The sequence below is a fragment of the Tachypleus tridentatus genome, chromosome 10 (assembly GCF_004210375.1).
Source record: "Tachypleus tridentatus isolate NWPU-2018 chromosome 10, ASM421037v1, whole genome shotgun sequence".
Taxonomy (NCBI): domain Eukaryota; kingdom Metazoa; phylum Arthropoda; class Merostomata; order Xiphosura; family Limulidae; genus Tachypleus; species Tachypleus tridentatus.
Genome location: NC_134834.1, coordinates 165,308,007 through 165,333,016, shown reverse-complemented (window position 1 = coordinate 165,333,016; position 25,010 = coordinate 165,308,007). Strand labels below are relative to the sequence as shown.

Sequence of the window (25,010 nt, the reverse complement as noted above, 5' to 3'; positions counted from 1 at the left end):
AATGCCAAAACACCAAATTAGAAATAAACACGCAAATTAAGACAACTTTTTAAAAGCTTTTCTTTTACAAGTCTCCAGTGCGTCAGATGTAAGATTACGGACTTACAATGCTGAAGTCCAGGATTTGAATCCCAGAAGAAGTAAATGTTGTGTAACCTCGCTAAAACAAAACCAGAAAAACCCGTTGTACGAAAAATTATATCTCCTCGTTGACGACATTGTCTTTTTCCTTGAAACAGAACATTTCACAGCCTGTGTCGTAACAGCCAGATAAGTCGAACCCAAAATCAAGCTCACCGCTGAGCCGTGGAGGAACCGCAACGTTTGCAGTAGCGATCACAGAAGTCGTAATTTTTTTTATTTCATCGTAAAAAAATCGTATTAACAAAATAGTCACTGGAAGACTGGACGTCAAATTAGGTTATTTCAAACACATAAAAAATTAATTTTCAAGAGGAAATGTTTGTTATTTTAGCGTGAAAACTTTGAATCGTAATAAATATAACAAACGATCTAGCAATTTTAAAACTTTTCGACATTTTTTACATCAAACTTTGTCAACAAAAGGAAATCTTAGTGGATTTTTTATCATTGTTCTTTATCAAATAAAATGTTTGTAAGAGGCCTATAATACAACGAACTATGTTCGTACACACTATGGATAAGGGTGGAAGGAGATGCCCAACGAATGTTGGTGATTGAAGTAAAGTGCTGTAAGACACTGATTGAACAGTTAGCCTTAAATGTGCGTCAAGAAATGTTTAAAGTCTCAAAATATCGTATAATATTTTATGTTAAATACACTATTTTTATTGGTTGTTTCTCTGTTACAGCAGTCACGGCACGTTTATGATGAATCCTGAAAAGCCAAAATAATTTCCTGAGCGATGGTAGCATTATAAACAATGATGAAACTAAATCCTTTTTTGACAGGGACATTATTTGCCGAAATAACTCTGGGCATCACAAACTATAAACTGGTTTGATCGTGCTACAACGTATACAGCCAACGCTAACTTCACGTAGATTAGCGATATTTTTTGTAAAACCATTTATTAAATAACTATCTAGTATGACTTTTTTTTATCAACAAATTTTATGTTAATCTAAAAACTTAAAGTTACTTCTGATTATTTATAGGGTGCACAGAAGATTAGCCTGTCTCATACACAGGGAAAAACGTTGACAGTAAAGTCCATTTTAAGGTAAGAGGTATTTCGTGGAAACAGTTTGAAACCACTATTAATATGTCATGATCAGAAATCTAAGGTGTAAAGTTGTTCATAGTTGTGAACTCCAACAGTTTGCCTCTTAATATACTCTTTTTTTTTCTATCTAAATGTCAGTAAAGAGGAGTTATGTTCATGTACGCTGTTCCTGTTATATAATATCTTTCATGTTATGATTGCATTAGATGCGTTGAATGAAACGTTGTAAATATACAGGATAACCATAAATTATTTACTGCATTATAGTCCTTTATAAATTCTCTTTTAATTTTAATTAAATAAACTATCACAGTTAAGTCAAAAATTCAGTAAACCAGAATCCAGTAAACTTCCACGCGAATCCCATTGGTAGCATGAGTAACATCAAGGCAGTAGATGATCTCGTTCCAAACACTAAAAAGCATGTTTTGCGTCGATGTTCTGCGGAAAAAATAAATAATTTCTTGAGTTGTGTTATTAATTGCCTCAAACCGTTTTAGGTAATTCCAATAATAAAGAATTTATAAAGGCCTATAATAGGGTGAATAATTTATGGACACCCTGTAGTAAAGCATTTTGAAAGCAACATTTTGCGTGAAACTTTGGTATTCCGTAGGTTGACTAAAATAATCAGTACCAGTAGAATGCCAATTTTCCTTTTTTGGCTCTTTTCGTTAATAAAGTGCTACAGTAATTTGAAATTACAAACGTAATTAGTCAAAATCGTTAGACTTCTTAAAAAAAACAAAATTAAGTAGAGGCTAGAAAGATAACAGATATGTTTTATTTACCAGTAAATATTACATAAGTATAACTCATTGAGGACTCAATGTAATTTCGTTTCTATCATATAATAAATTAAAATGAAAAATTATATAAACGAAACACTAGACCTCGTCGTATTCATAATATGAAAAACCTCAATGTGTATCTTACCTATTCTATAAATGTATAAGGATAATCATTTCTTGCATTATCAGATCCCAAAGACCCAAGTGTATCAGTAAGTGTTACAACTGGTGAAGTTAAACGTTATAAGAAGATAATATTTATTCTAACATAAAGTTAGTGTATTACTATAGTTACCTGAAAAGTAACTCCTTTTACTTGTCATCATGTTGCTTATTGCATATTCACCCACTGAGTAAAAGTTCAAAGTCATCGTTTTTAAAGTTATGTGCTCTTAAAGGTAAGTTTGGAAATCTTTTATATGTTTGTCATGTGTCAAAGAAAGATTCAGACGAATGAATTTCTTACTTTAAAAACTTGGTTTTCAAAACTAGAATATAACACTTTAGGTTTTAAACGTCAGTTATGTCTCAACAGTAACAAAACAGAGTCAGATGTTAGGTTTACTTAGCTTCTTCATACCTTCAGTACATAATTTAATGATACGTTGTTGTTATATATAAATTTAAAGCACAAATAGGATCATGAAAATTGAAGGGGCATGTTAAGTAGATGGAACAAAATCTCTTAAATAGGAATCGAATGGACTTTAAGATTCCAAAGAAATATAAATTGTTTACATTGTGAAGAACGATAGAATGGAATATGGCAAGGGTTAACAAAAAAGACATTTAAGACTTGGTAATATCTGATTAATATACAGTAGTTGAGTGCGTTATATTAAAACGACTTTAGAACCTCACCAAGCTGTTCTAAACTATCTCACCACACCCGGTCATGCTCAATCTGACGACTGTGTACCTTGACAATAACCCTGCAGGGTAGTTCCACTCTAAAAGGCTCTTTCGTATGACTGTCAGTTCCAAAATAGATCCCTTGTCCCTATCACTTTGTTTTATATAGATCAGTGGTCCCTGCAAGCTCTCCATAATCCATCTTAGTATAGGAGGATGATAGTTTCACAGTGCTCAATCACAAAACATTTTATAAGCCCTGCCTCCTGCGACTTAATTAATATGCCTTCGCATGGATATTATGAATATCCGTTTCACTTTCCAGTTGCCTAAGTTGCGAGATTGGACGGATATCTTACGTGTACACCAGTTGTTTCCACGTGAATTGTGTCACTTTTCTAAATGGAGATCCTTCTTGATTATGTTTCTCACTGATGCCTGAGCACATGAAGAGCTTTTACTACTGACCTTTGTGTTCCTAAATTCTCACCTGTCACATGAAACCACACTTTGTCCGCCAAGACTGGATATATAACCTTTTTGCAGATTAATAGCTAGATGCCATGGTTCTCCAAGTTGATCCATGTCCGTTTTTCCAATGTCATTAAGTACAATGGATAATCCCATCTGATAAATTATAAACCTATGATCTTAACACATCTTAATAAAGGGAATGCATAAATATTTGGAACCTGATAAGGCTATTAAATAGTTGGCTTATAGTTTAAACCAAATATCCTTTTCTAAAAATAAAAAAATAAAATCAGAATATTTGTCATATTTGCAAAACTCAAATTTTGTTCAACAGGTTAACAACTATCATTTCTTTTTACGATTTTCACGTAGTTTATTTTACACTGAAGATATCAAGTAGTTTCTTGAAATGTTAAGAGATTTAAAGTTTTGGAGAAGAACAAGCTCTCCGATTATCCAGATCGTGGAGATTCATTTTAAGATTGTTTGATTGCTAAATATAATTACGAAATTTTGTTAATTATTCTTCATCTATAATGTTGCTCTATAACTTCCTAGAAGCTGTTTAACAGTTTTTTAGATAACCTCTTCAATTCTATTTGTCTAAATTACAACTGTAGCTTTTGTACAATTTCTTAATGATAAGACATTTTCTACTTTAATATTAAAATACTGTTTGAAGAAATAATATTTCAAGACTTAATTTGCATTTTTAAAGCAACTAAGGTTCAAAGTAACTGATGAATTTACAGCTCATTAAAGACTTACTGTAGTGAACTTTTACAAGTAATTGATGACTTTATATTATAGTCAACTTTTACAAGTAACTGATGACTTTTTCTATTATAATAAGTTTTTACAAGCAATTGATGACTTTATATTATGATCAGTTTTTACAAGCAAATTATGAATTTTTATATTATGGTCAACATTTACAAGTAATTGATGACTTTATATTATAGTCAACTTTTACAAGTAATTGATGACTTTATATTATAGTCAACTTTCACAAGTAACTGATCACTTTTTCTATTATAATAAGTTTTTACAAGCAATTGATGACTTTATATTATGATCAGTTTTTACAAGCAAATTATGAATTTTTATATTATGGTCAACTTTTACAATTAATTAATGACTTTTTGTATTATAATCAGTTTTTACAACTAATCGATGACTTTTTATATTGTGTTCAACTTTCTTTTTTACAAGCAATTGATGAATTTTTATATTATGTCAACTTTTACAAATAAGTGGTCAATGTTTATATTATGTCAACTTTTACAAGTAATTGATAACTTTTATATTATAGTGAACGTTTACAAGTGATTGGTAACTTTCTTATGTTATATCTTTTTCAAATATTATCAGTGATACAGTAATTTTATTCAAGGTATGAGTTGGTTTAGTTTAAAGTTTAGTAAATGACTTCTAAACTTTAGTTAAATAAACATTTCCTTGTTTCCAACCTTATTTTCATCACTCCCAATTCCGTCACTTCAATTGCACACGTAATTGTTTGGTTTGTTTTTCACAACAGTAACTTTCAGAACATGGATAAACTAGAAAAGGCTCCGAGAGAAATATTTGTTCCAGAATTACAAAAGGTAAATTGTGATTATACAGAAATATTACAGTTAAAGATTTTATGAGACGAAATTGAATAAATAAACAAATTTAACTTCAATATGAGGAAAAACCTCTCACAAACTCAACATGTTGGTGTTACCATTTAAATACCGAAAACACTTAGTGGGTAATGAAAATGCATAAAGAAACAGACCACAATACATTGTTATCCTTTCAAAATTACCAGAAATCCAGATTAGAATTTCTTAGGGGTTTTGTTTGTCTTAAAACGACAACGAGAACTTTAAGTTGTGTAGCCAAAAATCTACAAATTGAGGCACTAGAAAAAAAAGACAAATTTTGGTTTATTATGTTAATGATACCTTTTACTAATTTGAAGTGTTGTGTTGTACAATATTAAACTGAATATCAATAAAAGGATATTACTACTTTATATGTTTATATGATGAGTTCTGAATTGAGCGAAACGCGTCTCGGCAATGGTGGATATTGTATGATCAAAATATAATTATATTCTTCATATCTTCTGGAAAACTAAAAGACTCAATAAAGAACGTAGTGTTAAAATATATAATAGGCCTACTAATAATTCTATTTTGTTCTTTAATAATTCGGTTTTTAAGGGGATATTTTATTGGCTTAGTGAATGATTTAGGGTTTTGAGCACTACCTTCTTGCACTGCTTTTCGCTGATTCGAAAAGTAAATTAATTAACAGTAATTAATCACATACTTTTCGATACTAGTTTTTGTAATAGTTTTATCATTTAGCTGTTAGTCACTAGTGGTTGAATCGTTATTAATTCTTGACGTTAAAATTATCTCGAGTATCCTCCAATATGTTCTTTCATTGAACAGACTATTACAATATGAAAGAGCCGTGCGAGGTCTGGTAATTTGAAGGTCTAAGGTTCGAGCCTCCAAAATACACGCTTCACACTTGCATCTGAGGGCGTGCTTTAAAAAAATGCGATACTCAGTCCCATTTTTCATTTAAGAAAAGCTTCAAATGTTGTTAAATGTTTGATCTTCCTTTGGTTAGTAGTTTTAAATTAACGATAATTTTGCCTGAAAATTGGGGTCTCTAACATGACCGTTCATCCCATATGCCACATAAAGCACCAATTAGGTTAAAAACTTCAAATTTTATTAAAACAATACTTACTCACACAATTATGACACTGACCTCAATAATTCTCTCACAGCTTACAGCGAAATAATTGTTACATTTTACTCAAAGCTACTCAACGGCAAGTTATCTGTAATTTTGAAGTGATAGACTGCAAGGAAGATGGTTAGTAAACATCACAAACTTTCTCTTTCAGGCTACCCTAATCGAATAGCAGGAATGATCGTAACTTATAACGACCCCGACAGCTGAAAGGGCAAGCATGTTACTTGCAAAAAATGGACCTCTTTTTCAAATTTATTTTTTATTTTAGTGAAAAAAACTAAATATTTATTTTCATGTTAAAAAAGCCTTCAGTGACATAGAAGTAAATCAGTAGCCTTAAAACGCTAAAAATCGGATTTTAATAGCCTTGTAGTGCAGAGCACAGATGACCAATTGCGTAGCTTTGTGTTTAGCACTAACTAAACCAAACGTCATAATCAAATTGAATGAAACTTAAATTATATCTTCATTACGCGATCATTGCTAGTTCTCAAGTTGGGACTCTTAATCCGAGGGTCGCATGTTCGAATCCCCGTCACACCAAACATGCTCGTCCTTTCAGCTGTGGTGGAGTTATAATATTATGGTCAATTCCCCTATTCGTTGATAAAGGAGTAGTTCAAGAGTTGGCAGTGGGTGGTGATAACTGTTTTCACTCTAGTCTCACTTACACTGCTAAATTAGAGACGGCTAGCGCAGATAGCCCTCGAGTAGTTTTGCACGAAATTCAAAACAAACAAACAGTTTAGATGTGGAAACGAAAATCTAATTCCATGGCAGTTCTAAAACGTTCTCTAATATTACTGTTAAAGTGGAAATGATTTTTCCTTCAAGAACCAGTAATGTTATATCATACTAAGTCACGCTCTGCAGAATATCTTATGTTTTTCCTGCCATTTTCTTGCCTTTGCAGCTACCAACAACAATAGATTTGTGCATGATTGTTTTATTTTGACAACTATGTCTGCACGCGAAAAGTTTATTATACCTGTTCCTGTTTAGAACAAGCTGCATTATTTTCTGTTTTCTTTATTTTTTAGGATCTGCTTCTCCTCGAAGAACAAGAGGTAATAAGATTTTATTGATTCTATAAAAAAGTCCACGTGTAATCAATCAGTCGTAACGGGAAAGGTAAATGTTCATATAATTCATAACCCGCTGTCCAAACCATCAAATTTTGTTTTTGCTCAGCAAAACGATTCTTTATATATATAGATAGATACAAGTTAAGTTAACGACATATTGTCACCTTCTCAAAAACTAATATGATATTTTGACACATTGAAGGAAACAATCACTGTAGAAGCTGTTTTGACGTTTCAGGGATCTGTTAATTTCAAGTTTGGAGTCCTCTACGCTAAGATAGGGCAAACAGTAGACGACGACATGTTCAGCAACGGTAAGAGAGCTTGTTCTGTTTAACTCTAATAAGAGAGCTTGTTCTGTTTAACTCTAATAAGAGAGCTTGTTCTGTTCAACTCTAATAAGAGAGCTTGTTCTGTTTAACTCTAATAAGAGAGCTTGTTCTGTTTAACTCTAATAAGAGAGCTTGTTCTGTTCAACTCTAATAAGAGAGCTTGTTCTGTTCAACTCTAATATTTGTTTTCCTAACAATATTACGACTATTAGTGTGAATTGAAAGTTGTTATACTCAAGAAACCACAAGTTCGTTTGAAATTACATTTTTCTTTACTGGCCCTCGTCACCTACTGGAACAACTATAAGTTTTCGGATTTACATCGCTCAAATCAGGAGTTCGATTCCCTTCAGTGGACACAGCAGATAGCCAGTTGTGGCTTTGCTATAAGAAAAACACACACTTACTGGCCTTCTGTTATTGTCCTTCTTACCGGAAAAATGTAAAGAAAGGTGTGAGAAAATAGGCACTTCAAAACTGTTTCTAAACAATAGTTGTTAGGATGAGAAACCATCACCTTTTCTCTTTGTACTATTTTTGTATGTTGAGTTCTTAGATACTTCGAAAACAGTGTCTTCAGCAATGGTTTTGAACAATCTCGTTGGATGCTATTAACTATAGACATGATGTAGATGCCAAATTTCAATAGATAAAATAATTTGATTTGTAACTTTAAACGATTGGTTTTACAGACAATCGTGACTTTGGAATGAATATTCGTGACCGTTTTTGTGACTTCTGTCATGCTATCTGTTATGTACATTTTACAGACTTCCCTTTACATTTTGGGTCTCTGACGTATCTAATAACGTTTTTACCAGAGATCTTGGGGCATTTTTAGCACTTGTAATAGTTTTAAAATAACTGGCAGACTTCATAAAAATTTTCTTACACAGTTATTGCTTGTTATAGATTATAGTTAAAAGGGGACAGTGAATGATTAAGATAAATCACTAAGACTAACATCACTTAAATTCTCATACTTGTGACAGAGATTTCGGCTCACATATTGAAGAAATAATATTAGTATATATCAATTCGGGCTCCTTCCGCTTAATCCAAATTCGAGGAAAGCGAAACTTATGCTAATCTGAGCATGAATACATACTTTTATATTCAACCATGTTAGAAAAAAAAATCAGGTCCAGCAGTCCGGATCGAGTCTGAGTACATTTATTTACACAAATTAATTATATCCCTTCGGTCTCGGACTTGACGTCACGCAGCTGCATGCGCTGTTAGTTTTCGATTGTAGTGAAGCAGTAACTAAGTGACACCTGCCATCTGTTTTTGAATTTTGAAAATGTTAATGTTACATTCAAACAATAATTTTTCAGAATACAGATAATAATTATACAATTATTAAAATAATGGTTATTGTTTTACAGTTTCCGTTATTAGCTCTAGTAAGGGAGAAAATTAACTATAAATACACATTTTAACGTCGTGAAACATGTTAATATTTTAATTATCGTATTTATCAGTTTTTCGTGCTACGTCATTTATGTTTAAAATAACAAGTCTTTATCGTATTTTGAATTGTTGTTTATTATTGTATTAGATTACAACCACTACACTGTAATATTTTTCACATGTTTATTCACATCTTTTGTTAGTTATGTTAACTGTGAATTTTTTAGATTATTTAAAAACTCATTCATAACAATTTTTTGCTTTCCTTGTCTACAGAGAATGGAAGTAAAAACTTTGACCAATTTCTCTCTTTGTTGGGAGAAAGAATTCGACTGAAAGGTTGGGACAAATATAGAGGTGGTCTAGACGTTAAAGGTTTGTTTGTACTTGTTCTTATTAAAGATAGTTTTACAACTAAAATCACTCCAATTTATCAGCCGATTAAAAATGCGGGTTAAACTCTTACGATTTTTCATTTGAAGTTCCTTTCCAAGAAATTGCTTTCTTCCTACTTGAAATACCAAATCGATCATCAAACGTGAGAATTATTATCTACTGACAAGAATTACCGTAGAATATGAAAGAGTGATTTTATTTCAAGTGTCAGATTATATTGTTTATTTTTTTAGAGGTTCGTGGAATACTGATGCATTGGCGTTTCAAAATGTTATTACAGAAGTGAATCGCCCCCAGTAGTGCAATGGTACGTCTACGGACTTATAGGGCTAAAAACCAGCTTTCGATACCCTTGGCAAACAGAGTACAGATAATCCTTTACGTAGCTCTGTGTTTAATAACAAGCAATAACAGAAGCGAATAAACCATTATTGTATAATGGATAACAACCCCCCTCATGGTTCAGCGGTAAACCTGAAAGGTTAGGCTAATAACATTATGTTTCGATACCCACGATGTATAAATGACACGTAGCCAAATGTGTAGCTTTATGCTTGGCAATAAACTATTTCGTATTCTCAAGCCTTTAAACAAAATCATGTAACAGATAAACGCTGACTTCGAATTATTAAAACTCTGAAAAGGTATTGAAAATTATTTTTACACTGTTTGTTAAAGAACAGTTATTTGTTTATCTTTTATTTGTATTATTCCTGTAGATTTAATGCGTCTCTACTATTTGTTTTGTTAAGTACACAACTAAGCTTCGAAGAAAAAAAGCGAGTCGCGCATTCTTTATCAACGATATTAAATTAATTGCAAAATAATTTGTCGATTTTGTATTTTCAACCTGATAAGTAAAACAACACGCCACCAACATTTTAACCAAATACCAGGATTATTTGTATCTTTCATGACGCACCCACAGTTGAAAATATGTGGTGGTTCAAACGAATATCGCAACTCGAACCTTGAATTTTTTACCCACAATCCAACAAGTTACTATTATACAAGACCACACTCCACAATTTATATGAAGGCTTCAGGGAATAAGCACATTATCAGCACTGGCTTTCGAGCTAGATATACATTTATTCTAATGGACTGAAGTCGCTTATTAATATGAAATTCACGAAACCCCACCAAGTAGCAGTAGCACCTACACAACATTGGGTTTTAATACATTTTACTTATATGCAACGACAAATTAGAAGCTCTATTCTATTCGGTATGTAACTAGAATCACTCTGAGAAAAACTTGTTGCTATTTTTTGTGTTTATTCACTCCCTGATATCTTGTACTGACTTTACAAAGCATTTGTTATGCAATTTTTATGCATCTGTACAAAAAACTTAGACATCTTCTCTATACGTATTAATGGAACCATCATTACTTGTCTCCATACATGGTCCTCGGTTGCTGGACGGCTTATAAAACTAAAATTTTGGGTTCGTTCCTTGCGGTGGGCGCAGCACATTGATCAATTTTGTACTTAACAGAATAAGCCAGCGTCATATAAATGTATATGGACCTTGCATCCACTGTTGTCGATAAATTGCTATTAAACATATTCAGTAATTCACTCCAAATGTTAGGTATTCTAAACATTCATTGACGTTTCTCATTCTCTTATAGAATCAATTATCTTTGGTTACCTTGCAGGAGACATGACCGGAAAGTACTCCATATACACCATTTACGAAGGACATGAGATAATGTTCCATGTCTCCACGCTTCTGCCTTATTCTAAAGATAATCGTCAACAGGTATGGCTTATTCTTATGACTCTCCGTTTACCAGTAGGTTCGGATATTTGTTCGTGTCAACCTCTGAGTGTGTGTCAAGTTACACCTGAACATACTTGTGTGATCCACATATTGCATCGTGTTATATGCTTTTTTTTCTTTCAGTTACAGCATTCGATGCGAAGAACTCGGGTTGTTTGACACAATGATATGGGCACATTGTTAAAAAATAAAAATAAACTCTTTAATACATCTCTCACGTTTGTACACGTAAGATTTATAAAAGTTGACTACTACACAATATTTTATGAAATACCATATAAATTAATTAGTAAAAGAAATAAACTAAATGCACTATTATTATTATTATATATATACATAAATATATATGAAGTTAGTTAATATTTTTCCTCTATACGGATAGAGGATCCGTAATAAACGGATCCTTTGGAATAATGTGGATCATCATATTTTATGATAAAAACGTACTCTAAAGAAGTGACCAAGGAGTGAGTGAAATCAATCTTTTTTATATAAAATACGTAATACACACTAGCAGTAATGGATAAGATTAACCGCAACCTTGATAGGATCTTTTTTTCATTTATTTTCTGTGTATATGTTACTCACACGGCTTATTAGGTAATCTGTAGCCTACAATGTCACCAGCTACTTGGTGCAAATAGTTAAAAATCGTGTGAGAGTTCATGGACCCCTTTGATAATTCTGGAACTGAAAACCTTTTGGCTTGTTTTAGATGGTAATGAAAACAGCAAGTACACAGATTGGCCCGGCATGGCCAGGTGGGTTAAGGCGTTCGACTCGTAATCTGAGGGTCGCAGGTTTGAATCCCCGTCACACCAAATATGCACGCCCCTTCAGCCGCGAGGGCGTTATAATATGACGGTCAATCCCACTATTCGTTGGTAAAATAGTAGCCCAAGAGTTGGCGGTGGATAGTGATGACTAGCTGCCTTCACTCTAGTCTTACACTGCTAAATTAGGGACGGCTAGCACAGATAGTTCTCGTTTAGCTTTTCGCGAAATTAACAAAGAAAACAGTACAAAGATCATAGAAGTAAAAAATATTTTTACACAGAGAGATCCAGTGATACTAACGGTTTCCGAAAATGTGTTATTTGGATTATTTAGTAACTACAAAAATATAATTCAACTATAGTTAACAAACAAGCGTCACTGAGCAACAACTACGTTGTGAAAATTACCCATGAGTTTTTGTCCTTAAAAGTAATTTTTCGTATTAGGATATACATAAGTAAACAATTTTGGCAAGTTTCGGTCAGTAATTACTCGGTAGGATTTCTCGGAGGCTCAGCAGTATATCTGAAGACTTACAACGCTAAAATTCGGGTTTCTGTACGTCCTGTTGGCAGAGCACATATAGCTTTGTGAATAACAAATAGATATAAGGTATTAAGAAAATTGTATACCCCATTATTCACTGAACAACGTTAGTGTTAACGCTACTGTTTTATATCTAACGGTTTTAGACAGACTTTATCACAATATTTCTGTAAATCTTCAAGAAAAGTTTATTGTTTGTAATTAACATTCAGTATGATTTTCTACTAGCACATTTATTCTAAAACATATACTACGATAATAGTTACCTTCTATATAACTTGCCTTTTTAATGGAAAGTGTTATACTATTATTTATGATTTATAATACATATATTCTGAAACCGCAATCGGCTAATTATTTCTTGAGTGAAACTTCAGAGTATAAATGAACTGGCTACATACATATAAATAAAAACAGTGAAATAAAACAGAAAATAAAACATATTTGAGGAATAAAACATCAACCAAATATTTATATTATTAGTGTATAAGTATTTATAACAGTTATCCGATTAATAAAGTATGTCTTGTATAGAGAGAGGGCAGTTCAACCTCCATTGTGAGAGACTAAATCCTTGAGTGTTCTTACTTCTTGTTATGTCACTATTACAGGTTGAAAGAAAAAGACACATCGGTAATGATATTGTCAACATTGTGTTTGTGGATGGAAACCATCAGCACCATTTTTCATTTAAGCCTTCAATGGTCAAGTCCCAGTTTACACGTATCCTTCTGTGTTGGGGTAAAAAATGCGTTTAATATTCTTCTGTGTTATTAGAGGAAATAGTCTTTATTATTTTTATCTGTTGCTGTGGGGAAATCGTCTTTAATATTTCTCTGTGTTATTAAAGGGAAATAGTGTTTAATATCATCGTGTGTTATCAAGGGAAAGTGTGTTTAATATCATCGTGTGTTATCAAGGAAAGTGTGTTTAATATTCTTCTGTGTAATTAAGGGAAAGTGTGTTTAATATTCCCCTAATAAGTGGAAATCATTTTTAATACTTTTCTGTGTTGTTAAGGGGAATCGTGTTTCATTGATTTACCCTTGTTAGGCATCATTCCGTTTACAATTGAATCAACGAATGTTGAAAGCTTTCAAAGGTTATTAGGGTAGACAATAATACTCGAACTAGTTAATGATTTTAAATAAACTATAATTAACAGTGCGTGAAAACAAGTAAAGTAAGATGCGAGTCAGAAAAGTGCATTAGGTTCACGTACAGGCAGAGTTATAATATAAGGTGAGAGAGATTCGAACCCGGGCAGGGGTTCTAATCATCTAGGCTAATAATATGTTCTGCAGTCTGTAGCTATAGCTTATTCCCTATATTATTTGTGAAGCAACAAGCTACATATTACCAGTTAAATATTTGCGCCAGCGTGTTTCTTTTAATAATATAATATATATTTATTTTAATTTTAATTCTATAATATTCGTTCGGATTCAGACCATCGACCGTCTTATAAAGACGTGATATGATGTATCTAATACTATAGTTACGCTGACATTATTGTAATAATATGGTGTATATCGCTCACCTGTCTCATTCTCGCTATTCTTGAAATAACGATATATGCAACCTAATCTACAATTACATTTATTTTCTTAATGAAACAAAGGTTGTATGTTACGAACATTGGCACTTAGTGATGTCACGTACCTTACAAACTATTGTTACATTATTATTACATGTGGAATAATAACAGTGCTTTACTGATATCATTAGTAAACTGATATAATATATGCAACAGGCCATTTTTACGTTGATGTCATTAGTAAAGTGAGATGATATGTCTCAGAGGCCAATTTTCCATAATTATTGATAGTTAAATGATAAAATGCCTGTAACAGACCTTCAGGACATTGATATTATCACTACACTGTATTTGCGCTCATATTAATAATGAAGTTAAATGTCCATCTATAATAATTTCTGCTCCAGTGATTCCAAAGCTATATAAAATAACCATGATGAAGATTTCTAGTTCAATTTGTTTTTTATCCAACCTTAACTTTTCTACTAGATATTTTTGCAGTTATAACTTATAATCCAGAAGACGAGTCATACAAGTAAGTTTTATTTAAGTCATCAAGTACCCAACAAATTCCTGATTTTGTGTGTTAGGATATTAATTTTTTTTATAAATTATTTGTCGGACGATGACGTATTGTGTTATTCGAGAAAGGATAAAAACAAACTTTTCTGTTATTGAACTTTGTCCAAATAACTGTTCTGTTCATATCATTTTTATCTGATACTCATTTCATTACTCAAAACATATACATGTATGTGTGTGTATATATATATGTCTAGATTTTACTTTTGAAAAATAATAACCCCAATTTACACATAATATAAAATAAAAGCTATAATAGAATCAGGATTTTTATGGCTGAGTAACTGGTTTTGTAAAATATTTTATGTACCTCAGGCTCTCAGTCTACTCTGAAGAATCCGTACCTTTGTTTGGACCCACTCTACCAAGTTTTCCAGTGTTCAGAAACTTGCAGGAATTTCGGGAGTTTCTGCTTGTGAAATGTAAGTAATATAGTCATGATGCAGTTCGGACACGAGTTATGTTGGGCCATTAGAAAAATTACTGATGGCAATCGGAGAGAAAACCAAAAACAATCACAGTAATGTTTTAATGCTACACGTGGGCTCGGAAGTTTTTTCGTCATACAGTGATATACAATCATAGATCCAATTCAAAAAATTACGGTGCGCTTAATATTTCTATCCAAAGCTGTATAGAAACTGAGTGCGTCATAACTGTAAAGAGAAATACAAAAGGAAGTTCACCTTTCTTTAAAAAGCCCAATTTAATCACCCTACTATGGGGAAATCCTAAAGCTCTCTTAGAGTGCATTGTGACTGTAGAAAGACATAACTCAATTTATTTGTTACCACTCTTAATCTGGTATCAGCTCCTGAAGATCTAACATATAAACAGCACTGATAGAGTTAGGTCTAAAGTTCAACATTTGTTTCAGATATCTCCTCCCCTCCGTTAGTTGCTTTAACTCTGTCATCAGTGCACTCAGGAGCTAGAATCAACAACCTACTTTGTTAGGAAGAGACAATCTCTGATACAAGACTTAACTCGAGAAGAAAGGAGGAAGATAGAGTTAGTATGATTCAAGACTTAACTCGAGAGGAAAGGAGGAAGATAGAGCCAGTATGATTCAAGACTTAACTCGAGAGGAAAGGAGGAAGATAGAGCCAGTATGATTCAAGACTTAACTCGAGAGGAAAGGATGAAGATAGAGCCAGTATGATTCAAGACTTAACTCGAGAGGAAAGGAGGAAGATAGAGCCAGCATGATTCAAGACTTAACTCGAGAGGAAAGGAGGAAGATAGAGCCAGTATGATTCAAGACTTAACTCGAGAGGAAAGGAGGAAGATAGAGCCAGCATGATTCAAGACTTAACTCGAGAGAAAGGAGGAAGATAGAGCCAGTATGATTCAAGACTTAACTCGAGAGGAAAGGATGAAGATAGAGCCAGTATGATTCAAGACTTAACTCGAGAGGAAAGGAGGAAGATAGAGCCAGCATGATTCAAGACTTAACTCGAGAGGAAAGGAGGAAGATAGAGCCAGTATGATTCAAGACTTAACTCGAGAGGAAAGGAGGAAGATAGAGCCAGTATGATTCAAGACTTAACTCGAGAGGAAAGGAGGAAGATAGAGCCAGTATGATTCAAGACTTAACTCGATAGGAAAGGAGGAAGATAGAGCCAGTATGATTCAAGACTTAACTCGATAGGAAAGGAGGAAGATAGAGCCAGTATGATTCAAGACTTCAACTCGAGAGGAAAGGAGGAAGATAGAACCAGTATGATTCAAGACTTATCTCGAGAAGAAAGGAGGAAGAAAGAACCAGTATGATTCAAGACTTAACTCGAGAAGAAAGGAGGAGAATAGAACCAGTAATATTCAAAACTTCAACTCAAGAAGAAAGGAGGAAGAGAGAACCAATATGATTCAAGACTTCATCTCGAGAAGAAAGGGGGAAGAAAAGAGAACCACTGTAATTGAAAACCTCAACTAGAGAAGAAAGAAAGAAAAGAGAGCCACTGTGATTCAAGACCTCTACTCGAGAAAAAAGGACTTTGTACGACATCTGTCATAGTTTCGTTTAGTATGTGAGGAATTCTGGGCATTGGAGCAGAACAGTAATCGATTCGATTGATATCCTATAAACATGTGTTGTCTCACACAGCCACAGCTTTCGAGCCAAAATGACAACATGTGAATCTGGAAAGAGAAAAAAAAAAAGTAAACTTTTCCTTCAACGATACATGAAAACGGTAATTCTTAGCATAACAATACAGGCAATTTTCTCTATTTTGTTATTGTTTTACATTTTTGTATAAGTGTTTGTGTGTATCAAGAACTGTATTTGCGTAATAATACACTGGCAAATTGTTTCACTACACATTTAACATTTGTATTTAACAAACGAACTCATGGAAAAACAGAAGAAGTAAACTTACGGGCACGTCAGAGATTGGCCTGATATTGTTATGTTATTAAAGTATAACCGAGTAATTCTCTAGGAGGACTGTTCGGTTATTTATTTTTAATTAGAGCATTATTGGTTACTCTGATTATACTGTGAATGATGGATTGTTTAACAAATTATGAATTACGTGCATTCATTGAGCATACATACAATCGACTGTAAATGTAGCTCTATCATGTGTCTATAAACATTTTATCGACCAGATGTGGCCGAGTGGTTAGAGTTTGAGATGCGGTTTGAATGGTCCAAGGTTCGAGATGTGAAGCCGCTGAACACGCTTCGCACTTTCAGCTGTGCTCGCGTCAGAAAGAAATAGGAGTCGGTCCATTTATTTGGTTGAACGAAAAGAATAAATACCTGATGATCGAACGGAAAGGACAAATACCTGATGATCGAACGGAAAGGACAAATACCTGATGATCGAACGAAAAGAACAAATACCTGATGATCGAACGAAAAGGACAAATACCTGATGGTTGAACGAACAGGACGAATACCTAATGGTTGAACGAACAGGATAAATACCTTATGGCGGCGGATCTGAAAACTGGCTGCCCTTCTTCAGAATTAGGGATAGCCATACTTTAATCCTGGAGATCCCTTACTTGAAAATTTTGTGTTCGTGCGCACAAGATGCCGATCTGATTTAAAGTTATATATATAAGTTTGATAATGTTATTCCTGAAGTTATTAATAAAACGATATTACAGGCATCAAATACTTCTCGTCATATCCTCACACAACACAGTGTTAAACTTGATATAAACATCGCCCTCGTATTTTAGCGTTTACAGAATACATTGATCAAATTCTTTGGTTTTATTAAACCTGCCATTAGTCATATGTTTCCATGTGTGTTCAAAGAAGACTGATCGTGTTCTTTGATTTGTCCATGTTTGAAGATTCTTGACAAGGACTGGAGTTCCGAAAAACTAGTCCAGCTGAACGTCAAATATCGGTTCTAAGGCAGACTAGATCGTGTGTTTTATTTTCGGTGATATTTTCAAGTTTTGATGTTGAGAAAGATAAAGAAGCTATACAGGTTTTTTATTCTCATATCAATTTCTGGCTAGAGAAAAAAAAAAGAAGAAAAATAAAAACGAATCTCTTAACACATGTTCTCAGATTGGTGAAGTAATGGAAACATAAAACTAGTAAGTCTTATTTTTATTTGTTTGAATTTTCGATTATCCTGTGTCATATTGACAATACTATCAAAATTATGAGTCGAGCGCCCTAACCACCTAGCCGTGCCGGGCCATATATGTTTGTCATATCAACAGGAAAACATCCTTGCAGCTTGCATCCAAGAACCACGTATGTCATTCTTTGTAGACGTTTCGTAGGAGACAGCGTTTTCCTGATTAAGAAACAATGAATCTGTTTTCGTTCGATCACTTGAGAAAAGACCTGTGGAACAGTGGTCTCGAAGTTTATATGAATAATAATTATAGTATAGGGATCATAAATGTGCTATTGTTTAAATGCCCTAATTGTAAAATATGCGGGAAACGCTCCGGACAGGCAAGCTTATTTATATAGATTTTTGTTACCTCAAAAATAGCTTTAGTTATGATAAACCACATTATTGCTCCAAACTGTTTCAATGTATTTTATTTACATTATCAAGTCTTTCATTTGCACATGGAACGATAAAACTATCAATTTTTGAACTGGAGAGTTCCATACGATTCCGAACGATATCACAGGATATTCCTGCACCCTAAGCTGCAGGTAAGTTACAAGAGAGACAGTCAGTTCTTTAGCGTGAAAGGTGGGCGTCCGGATGCTGTTGGCTATCGTGTCTTCCCTTTGGCTAGTAGTTCAAAATTAGGTTTGTTTGATGAATTTCGTGCAAACCTATCTTAGAGTTATCTGCTTTAGCAGAACCTAATTTCCAAGTGTTAGACCAAAATGAAGGCATAGTCAACGTCGCTTACCGCCAACTCTTGGGCTACCATTTATTAACAAACAATGTGATTAATCGTCACTTTATAACCCCCTCATAACGAGATTCTAAATACAATGGGGTTCCAACTGTAATATTTATTGTTTATTTAGTATTGGCTGTTAATTCCTGTTTCACTCTATAATTTATCTTTTTTAAAGCTACACCATTCTGTAAGAAAGTTAAATTCAAGAGGTAATAATAACATCGTTTACATTACAATTACGACTTTCTAAGCTACTACCACTTATTAATAATCGACTTATAAAAGTATACACTTCGTTTAAAACATCGGAGAAATTGATTGACATCATTGTTTTGGTTTTTAAGTTATCATGTAATAAGAATGAAACGGAAGAAAAACAAGAAATTCGAACTTTTTGTTACAATATTAACATACATTCGCAGAACTTGTTACTGAATTATTACATAGATACTGTTATAAAAGGAAATTCTGTGTAGTATTGATGGCCTATTAAGGAGATATTTAAAATATCATTTTAACAAAAAATCAGAGCTATCTCTACATAGAACATGCTGCCACCTGCTTGATTATTATTAAGAATTTCTAACCAGTTACAATGTCGAGAAACTACAAACCTTGCACGAAATACGAAAATATTTCTTGAAACGTGTTGTTTGTTTTATGAAATTCGCGTTAAGCTACACCAGGCCTACCTGCGCTAGCCGTCCCTAATTTAGCAGTGTAAGACTAGAGGGGAGGCAACTAGTCATCACCATCCACCGCCAACTCTTGGGCTACTCTTTTACCAAAGAATAGCGGGATTTTATATAGCGGCGTCACTTATAACGCCCCCACGGCTGGGAGGGCGAGTATGTTTGGTGTGACGGGGATTCGAACCCGCGCCCCTCAGATAACGAGTCGAACGCCTTAACCCACCCGGCCATACCAGACCTCTTAAGGAGTGTCTAAGAAGAGTAGTAATAAATATGTACTTCAATATTTTTCTTAAAATCACATTATCTCGTGCATTAGTATTAGTTCCGAGTGATCGAAGCATTCTCGTAGACGACTGATAAGGTTTTATTAAGGTAACAAACTTCATAAATTTGAATATGACCTATATTATTAGTCAACTGTAGTAGAGATGTTATTTCAAAAATATAAGCCACTGTATTAAGACATTGTTAGGTATACTGAGAAAATTAGAGAATTCGATAAACTTTGTCTCATTACGAGACTAGTTTTAAAATGCACTTTGAATTATTCCGATATCGCATAAGTAGTCATTGTCTGTTTGTCGTGAAGCGCAATGCTCTACAATTAAGTATCATATCGAAACCCTAATTTTTAGCTGTATGAATTAGTTGAGGCGTAGTATAGTGTTGATCATAGCAAAATGTGAGTTGTGGGTTTTTGTCATCTTCCTCGTCAAGATAGTGAATGCGTGTAAAGCTATCGAAATAACTGCTAGTTGCAGACAAGATTTGTCGATATGAATATTTAGTCTGAATAAAATAACATATATCTGGGTATTTAATTCTTTATGACAGAACATATTATATAATTTTTACACTAAGGAAGTCAAAGTACTCTGAATACGCTGTATTCTTATAAATTACTACTTTGCATATATCTAATAATTTAGCCTATAAATTAGGGAGAGTAAAGAGCTTGCAAGAAAACTAAATCTAAATGTGTATTAGTCTTTCCATAACTAAGGACGTTCTAATTATCATTCTAAGAGTTAGTGTTACAACTTGCGAGGAGACTATCATTAATATTATTTAAACAGAATAGGTGTTTTCACATTCAGGCAAATAGTTTCGGCTATCGATCAGATATGGCACGCATGCGCAATGAGCAATACTTATGTCACTTGATGGAAATATTTTAGTTTCGAACACTAGCATGGCCAGATGTTAAAGGCACTCGAGTCGTAATCTGAGGGTCAGGGGTTCGAATCCCCATCGCACTAAACATGTTCGCCCTTTCCGCCGTAGGGGCGTTATAATGTGATGTTCAATACCACTGTTCGTTATTAAAAAAGTAACTCAAGAGTTGGCGGTGGGTGGTGATACCTAGCTGCCTTCCCTGTGGTCTTACACTGCTAAATTAGGGACGACTAGCGCAGACAGCCCTCGTGTAACTTTGCGCAAAATTCAAAAACAAAACAAACAAAAGTCAGCTAATGTTTGTTTGTCTTAGAAGGAATCAGTACAATAGTGTAATTTTTAAGTAAATGAGAAACTGTTGTGATACTAACCCAACTAGCTTAACATTATCACTGGCAACTTAATAGGCTTGTTGAAAAAGCCTTAACCTTTCAAATCTCAGAAGCTGCCGTAATATACTTTGGAAGAGTTATGCTAACGAGAAACATATTTTTTTACTGTATTATAGACTGATGCTTTGTTATTACAGAATGAACATGCGTATTACTATATTATGAACTGATATTTGTTTATCGCAATATGAACATAGTATACCATTATGCAGTTATCTGACGGTAGGTTACCACAGACTAAATACTGTATATATTGTATACTGGCGTTGCGTTTTCTTATAATATTCTACTGTATACTTGTATCAGGTTATCGCTGCATGGAGAAAGTGTACTGTTGTATTTTAATAGAAGAACTTGTATCCAAACACGAGATCGTCTAGCGTTACAAGAAATTATTCATACCTAAGAATAGTATAATTATTGTAAACGTTATTATAAAGAGGCGTGTAAATAGTTTGTTCGTAGTTTATCATTTATGTTTAATTAATTGAATTCTATTACCTGGCGGTGTGCTTAAGCAACCTCTTTGCAAAAGCTTTTCCGTTAAAGACTCAAACAACATTCCTTTCTAACGTTTCGTAGGTGACTTATCACGATATTTTCTGCAGTCTCTACAAGCTGTTGGTGCATGAAATAGCACAGGATTCGCCTTACCTTACACATGATATCAGTGTGAAGAGCTATGCCTACTTCCTCTAGAGGAACATTCTTAATCTGCCTTCACGGGTGACGTGACTCTCGTCACTATTGATCAATAGAAAGCTGTAACAGAAGCAAAGAAGGTTTCTGAGACACAACTACCGGATTTACGTTCTGAAGAAATAATTTTGTAAGATGAAGAACGATTGGAGCAGTAAAACCAAAGGCTGCAGTATTTTACAAATATTGTAAATAAACGAAATTATATATATATATTTATATATGTATATAACAATCACTAAGACAAAAGCGTAATACAAGTTAAATCGTTATAAGAGTCAGTACAACGAAGGTATAATTAAGGTTAAAATATTGGTTACACATACGCGCTGTAGAACTATAATACGCAGTGAAAGGTTTATTTGTCATCATGTGCAAACTCACATAATGAGCTATCTGTGTTGTGCCCATTATGAACATCGAAACCCGATTTTTAGTGTTAAGTTTTTAGACTTGTCGCTGAGCCACTAGAATACTGCAATACAAGGAACGATTGCGTATACAAAAAAGGAAGCAGTAAAACAAGCTATGTGCAATGGCTTGCACGCAACATGTAAAAGGTTGCATAGGAAGTAGCCTTTCATCTTCCAAACCTTCTTAACTTTCAAAACTTAATATAAAATTAACGTCGGTCAATAGTTGATCGAAATAAACAATGTTTAATGTTAAGTTTACAACGTGAATGTGCCCCAAAATTAATTGTAACCACTTTATCTTCCCATAAATAGAAATGTTTGGAGAAAGAAGGAAAAACAAAACAAAGTAGAACTTTGTTAACTGGTAGATGGAAACGAGTTGGACATCAAGTATCAAGGGTTGTGAATGGGTTTAAACGTTTCTTTTGTTACGTCAAACACCGTAATGAAATATATTAAAATACCAAAACTTTGATACCACTGAAAATTGATCGCTTTAGGAAGGGTGAGAAACATCCATCTCGACGCAAATTATCCATATACTCAAATCATTAGAAAGTGTTCAGGTCACAGATTCAGAATTTCAAAGGTGAGTATTTCCTATATATTTAATAACATTGAAAAACAAGGAAATATGGATCATCTTGGGAATCAGTACCACAAAGAAAGAGACTTGCAAAAAGTCATGATCAAACTGTGGTAAGCACAAACAGCGTCTTGTAACAGGTTAAAATCCACATAGTACATAACAAAATCCATCCACATGTCTCAGGAAACGGCACACAAAAAATCAAGAAGGACCTGTGTCTCAAAAAAAAAAAGGATAAATCATATGTACACAAGTTGCTTCCACAACTATGCTGTATTATAAAACGGTGGGCTAGGTTAACATCCGCGCACGTGATAGTATTGTGAAGTAGTTTTGTTTATCTCCTCTAAAAGAAAATGCTTAATATCCTGTCATAAGCGGCATTACTATTTCGTCGATACTGATCAATAGAAAGCTGTTTAGTAACAGAAGCAAGCTTATGTTGTTTCTATAGTTACAAGCTTAATGGAAATCGAAGTGAAATTCATATTTAATAAAAGTGTTAATAAAGAAATACATTAATTAAAATAATTAACTGTGTTTCTATCTGTATTGTTGGAGTCAAATATGAAGCTTTAACACCACTTATATAAAACTTAATGTAAGAACTCTTTTCTGTAAAATTGTTTGTTATCATAGAATTATTTAACGTGTTTTATCCATTTTTCAGTGATAAACGGTGAGAAAGCGGCTTTCAACACCCCAACTTTTGCCCAGAAACGAGAGCGAACTCTGGATATGCTGATAAAAGACTTATATACAGAACACATGGCTGAAAATCGTGGGGTAATTACATATATATATATATATATGGCTAATTGCTACGTAGAGTAGAAGTTGTGATTTTGGTCGTATTTAAGAGTTAATTTAAGGGAAGTATTCTTTTTAAGTATAAAGTGAAAGAATAAAACTGGTACATTATTTTCAAGTTATTCTCGTCTCTGTTTACGGGGTATAGAGTAAACCCTTTATCACACAAACACACGCACACACAGAGAATTAGTGTGGGTGATAAACCAGTTTCCCTTGGACGCGGCCCGATATCACCAGATGGTTTGGGAGTTCGACTCGTAATCTGAGGGTTGCGGGTTCGAATCTCCGTTGCAGTAAACATGCCATCGGGGTGTTATAACGTTACGGTCAATCCCACTATTCGTTGGTTAAAGAGTAGCCCAAGAGTTGGCGGTGGGTGGTGATGACTGGCTGTCTTCCTTCTAGTTTTTACTGCTCAGTTAGAGACGACTAGCGCAGAGATTTCTCGTATAGCTTTGAGCGAAAGTAAAAAAAAGAAACAAAATCGAACGAACAAATTAAGGTAGAAATCGGCTTTATGACTTTCAGTGTTAATACATTAATACATTAACAGGGGAGCGTATTAGGCAAATTCCTTTAACATGATTACTTTATAATTACCTTTGAAATAGCTGTATCTAACTTTTTGTAACACAGTAAAATTCTTGCACGTGTGCATCTGTTCTGAGGTGACCGGTCTCCCTATATTACGTTGAGTATCTAAGTTTTACACTATATTTGTAATTTCTTTATAGCGTTGACTTAGCTCTAATTTCGTAGCTTAAATCGGGCTTTAAGTCTCTCTTTTATAAAAAAGAACTACTTATGATATCTATTAACTGGTTATCAAGTAGGAAATACACCGAAACGTCCCATTTTTTAGTTTCAAAATGATTTTTTTAACAGACTTGTGATATATATCCATGTATATCAGATATTACATCACTTCGTTCTGTTCTCAGTTATATGGGTACAGTGCTGCTGGAACGCCGCACTTGCATCATTGAAATTGGAGCTGAATTCAGACGCTACAAAAACTAGAAATATATATAACAATAATTATTTATTTTACAGCCGAAATTAAGTGTTTCATATACAAATTGACATGATGTGAAGGAACACTCTGGCTACTTGTGATCTCTTGTGTTCACGGGTAGTGCTCTCAAACTGCCCAGCGCGCACTCTATCGCTCTCCCTCAGGAACTGGCTTCAGACGTTGCTACTTGTTAGGACTCAGTAGCAAGCGTCCGAACGCTAAAATGATCAAATGTTGTTTGTTTGTTTTTCATATGTCACGTGATTACAAAAATCCACAACTGTGATATTAAAACACATGATAAAATAAATCTTACAATTATTAGAT

General features: G+C 33.7%; 1 protein-coding gene across 2 annotated transcripts in view; it reads left to right on the top strand.

Moving 5' to 3' along the window:
• LOC143230847 (GTPase-activating Rap/Ran-GAP domain-like protein 3) overlaps positions 1 to 25,010 on the top strand; it is a 390,350-nt gene that overhangs the window by 318,455 nt on the left and 46,885 nt on the right. For both annotated transcript variants that reach the window (XM_076465094.1, XM_076465093.1), the window contains 10 exons: positions 1,141 to 1,205; positions 4,866 to 4,932; positions 7,129 to 7,155; positions 7,412 to 7,487; positions 9,195 to 9,293; positions 10,978 to 11,081; positions 13,037 to 13,148; positions 14,452 to 14,497; positions 14,860 to 14,966; positions 23,526 to 23,641. In XM_076465094.1, the coding sequence (XP_076321209.1) occupies positions 1,141 to 1,205; positions 4,866 to 4,932; positions 7,129 to 7,155; positions 7,412 to 7,487; positions 9,195 to 9,293; positions 10,978 to 11,081; positions 13,037 to 13,148; positions 14,452 to 14,497; positions 14,860 to 14,966; positions 23,526 to 23,641 (819 nt within the window). The remainder of the gene's footprint in view (positions 1 to 1,140; positions 1,206 to 4,865; positions 4,933 to 7,128; positions 7,156 to 7,411; positions 7,488 to 9,194; positions 9,294 to 10,977; positions 11,082 to 13,036; positions 13,149 to 14,451; positions 14,498 to 14,859; positions 14,967 to 23,525; positions 23,642 to 25,010) is intronic.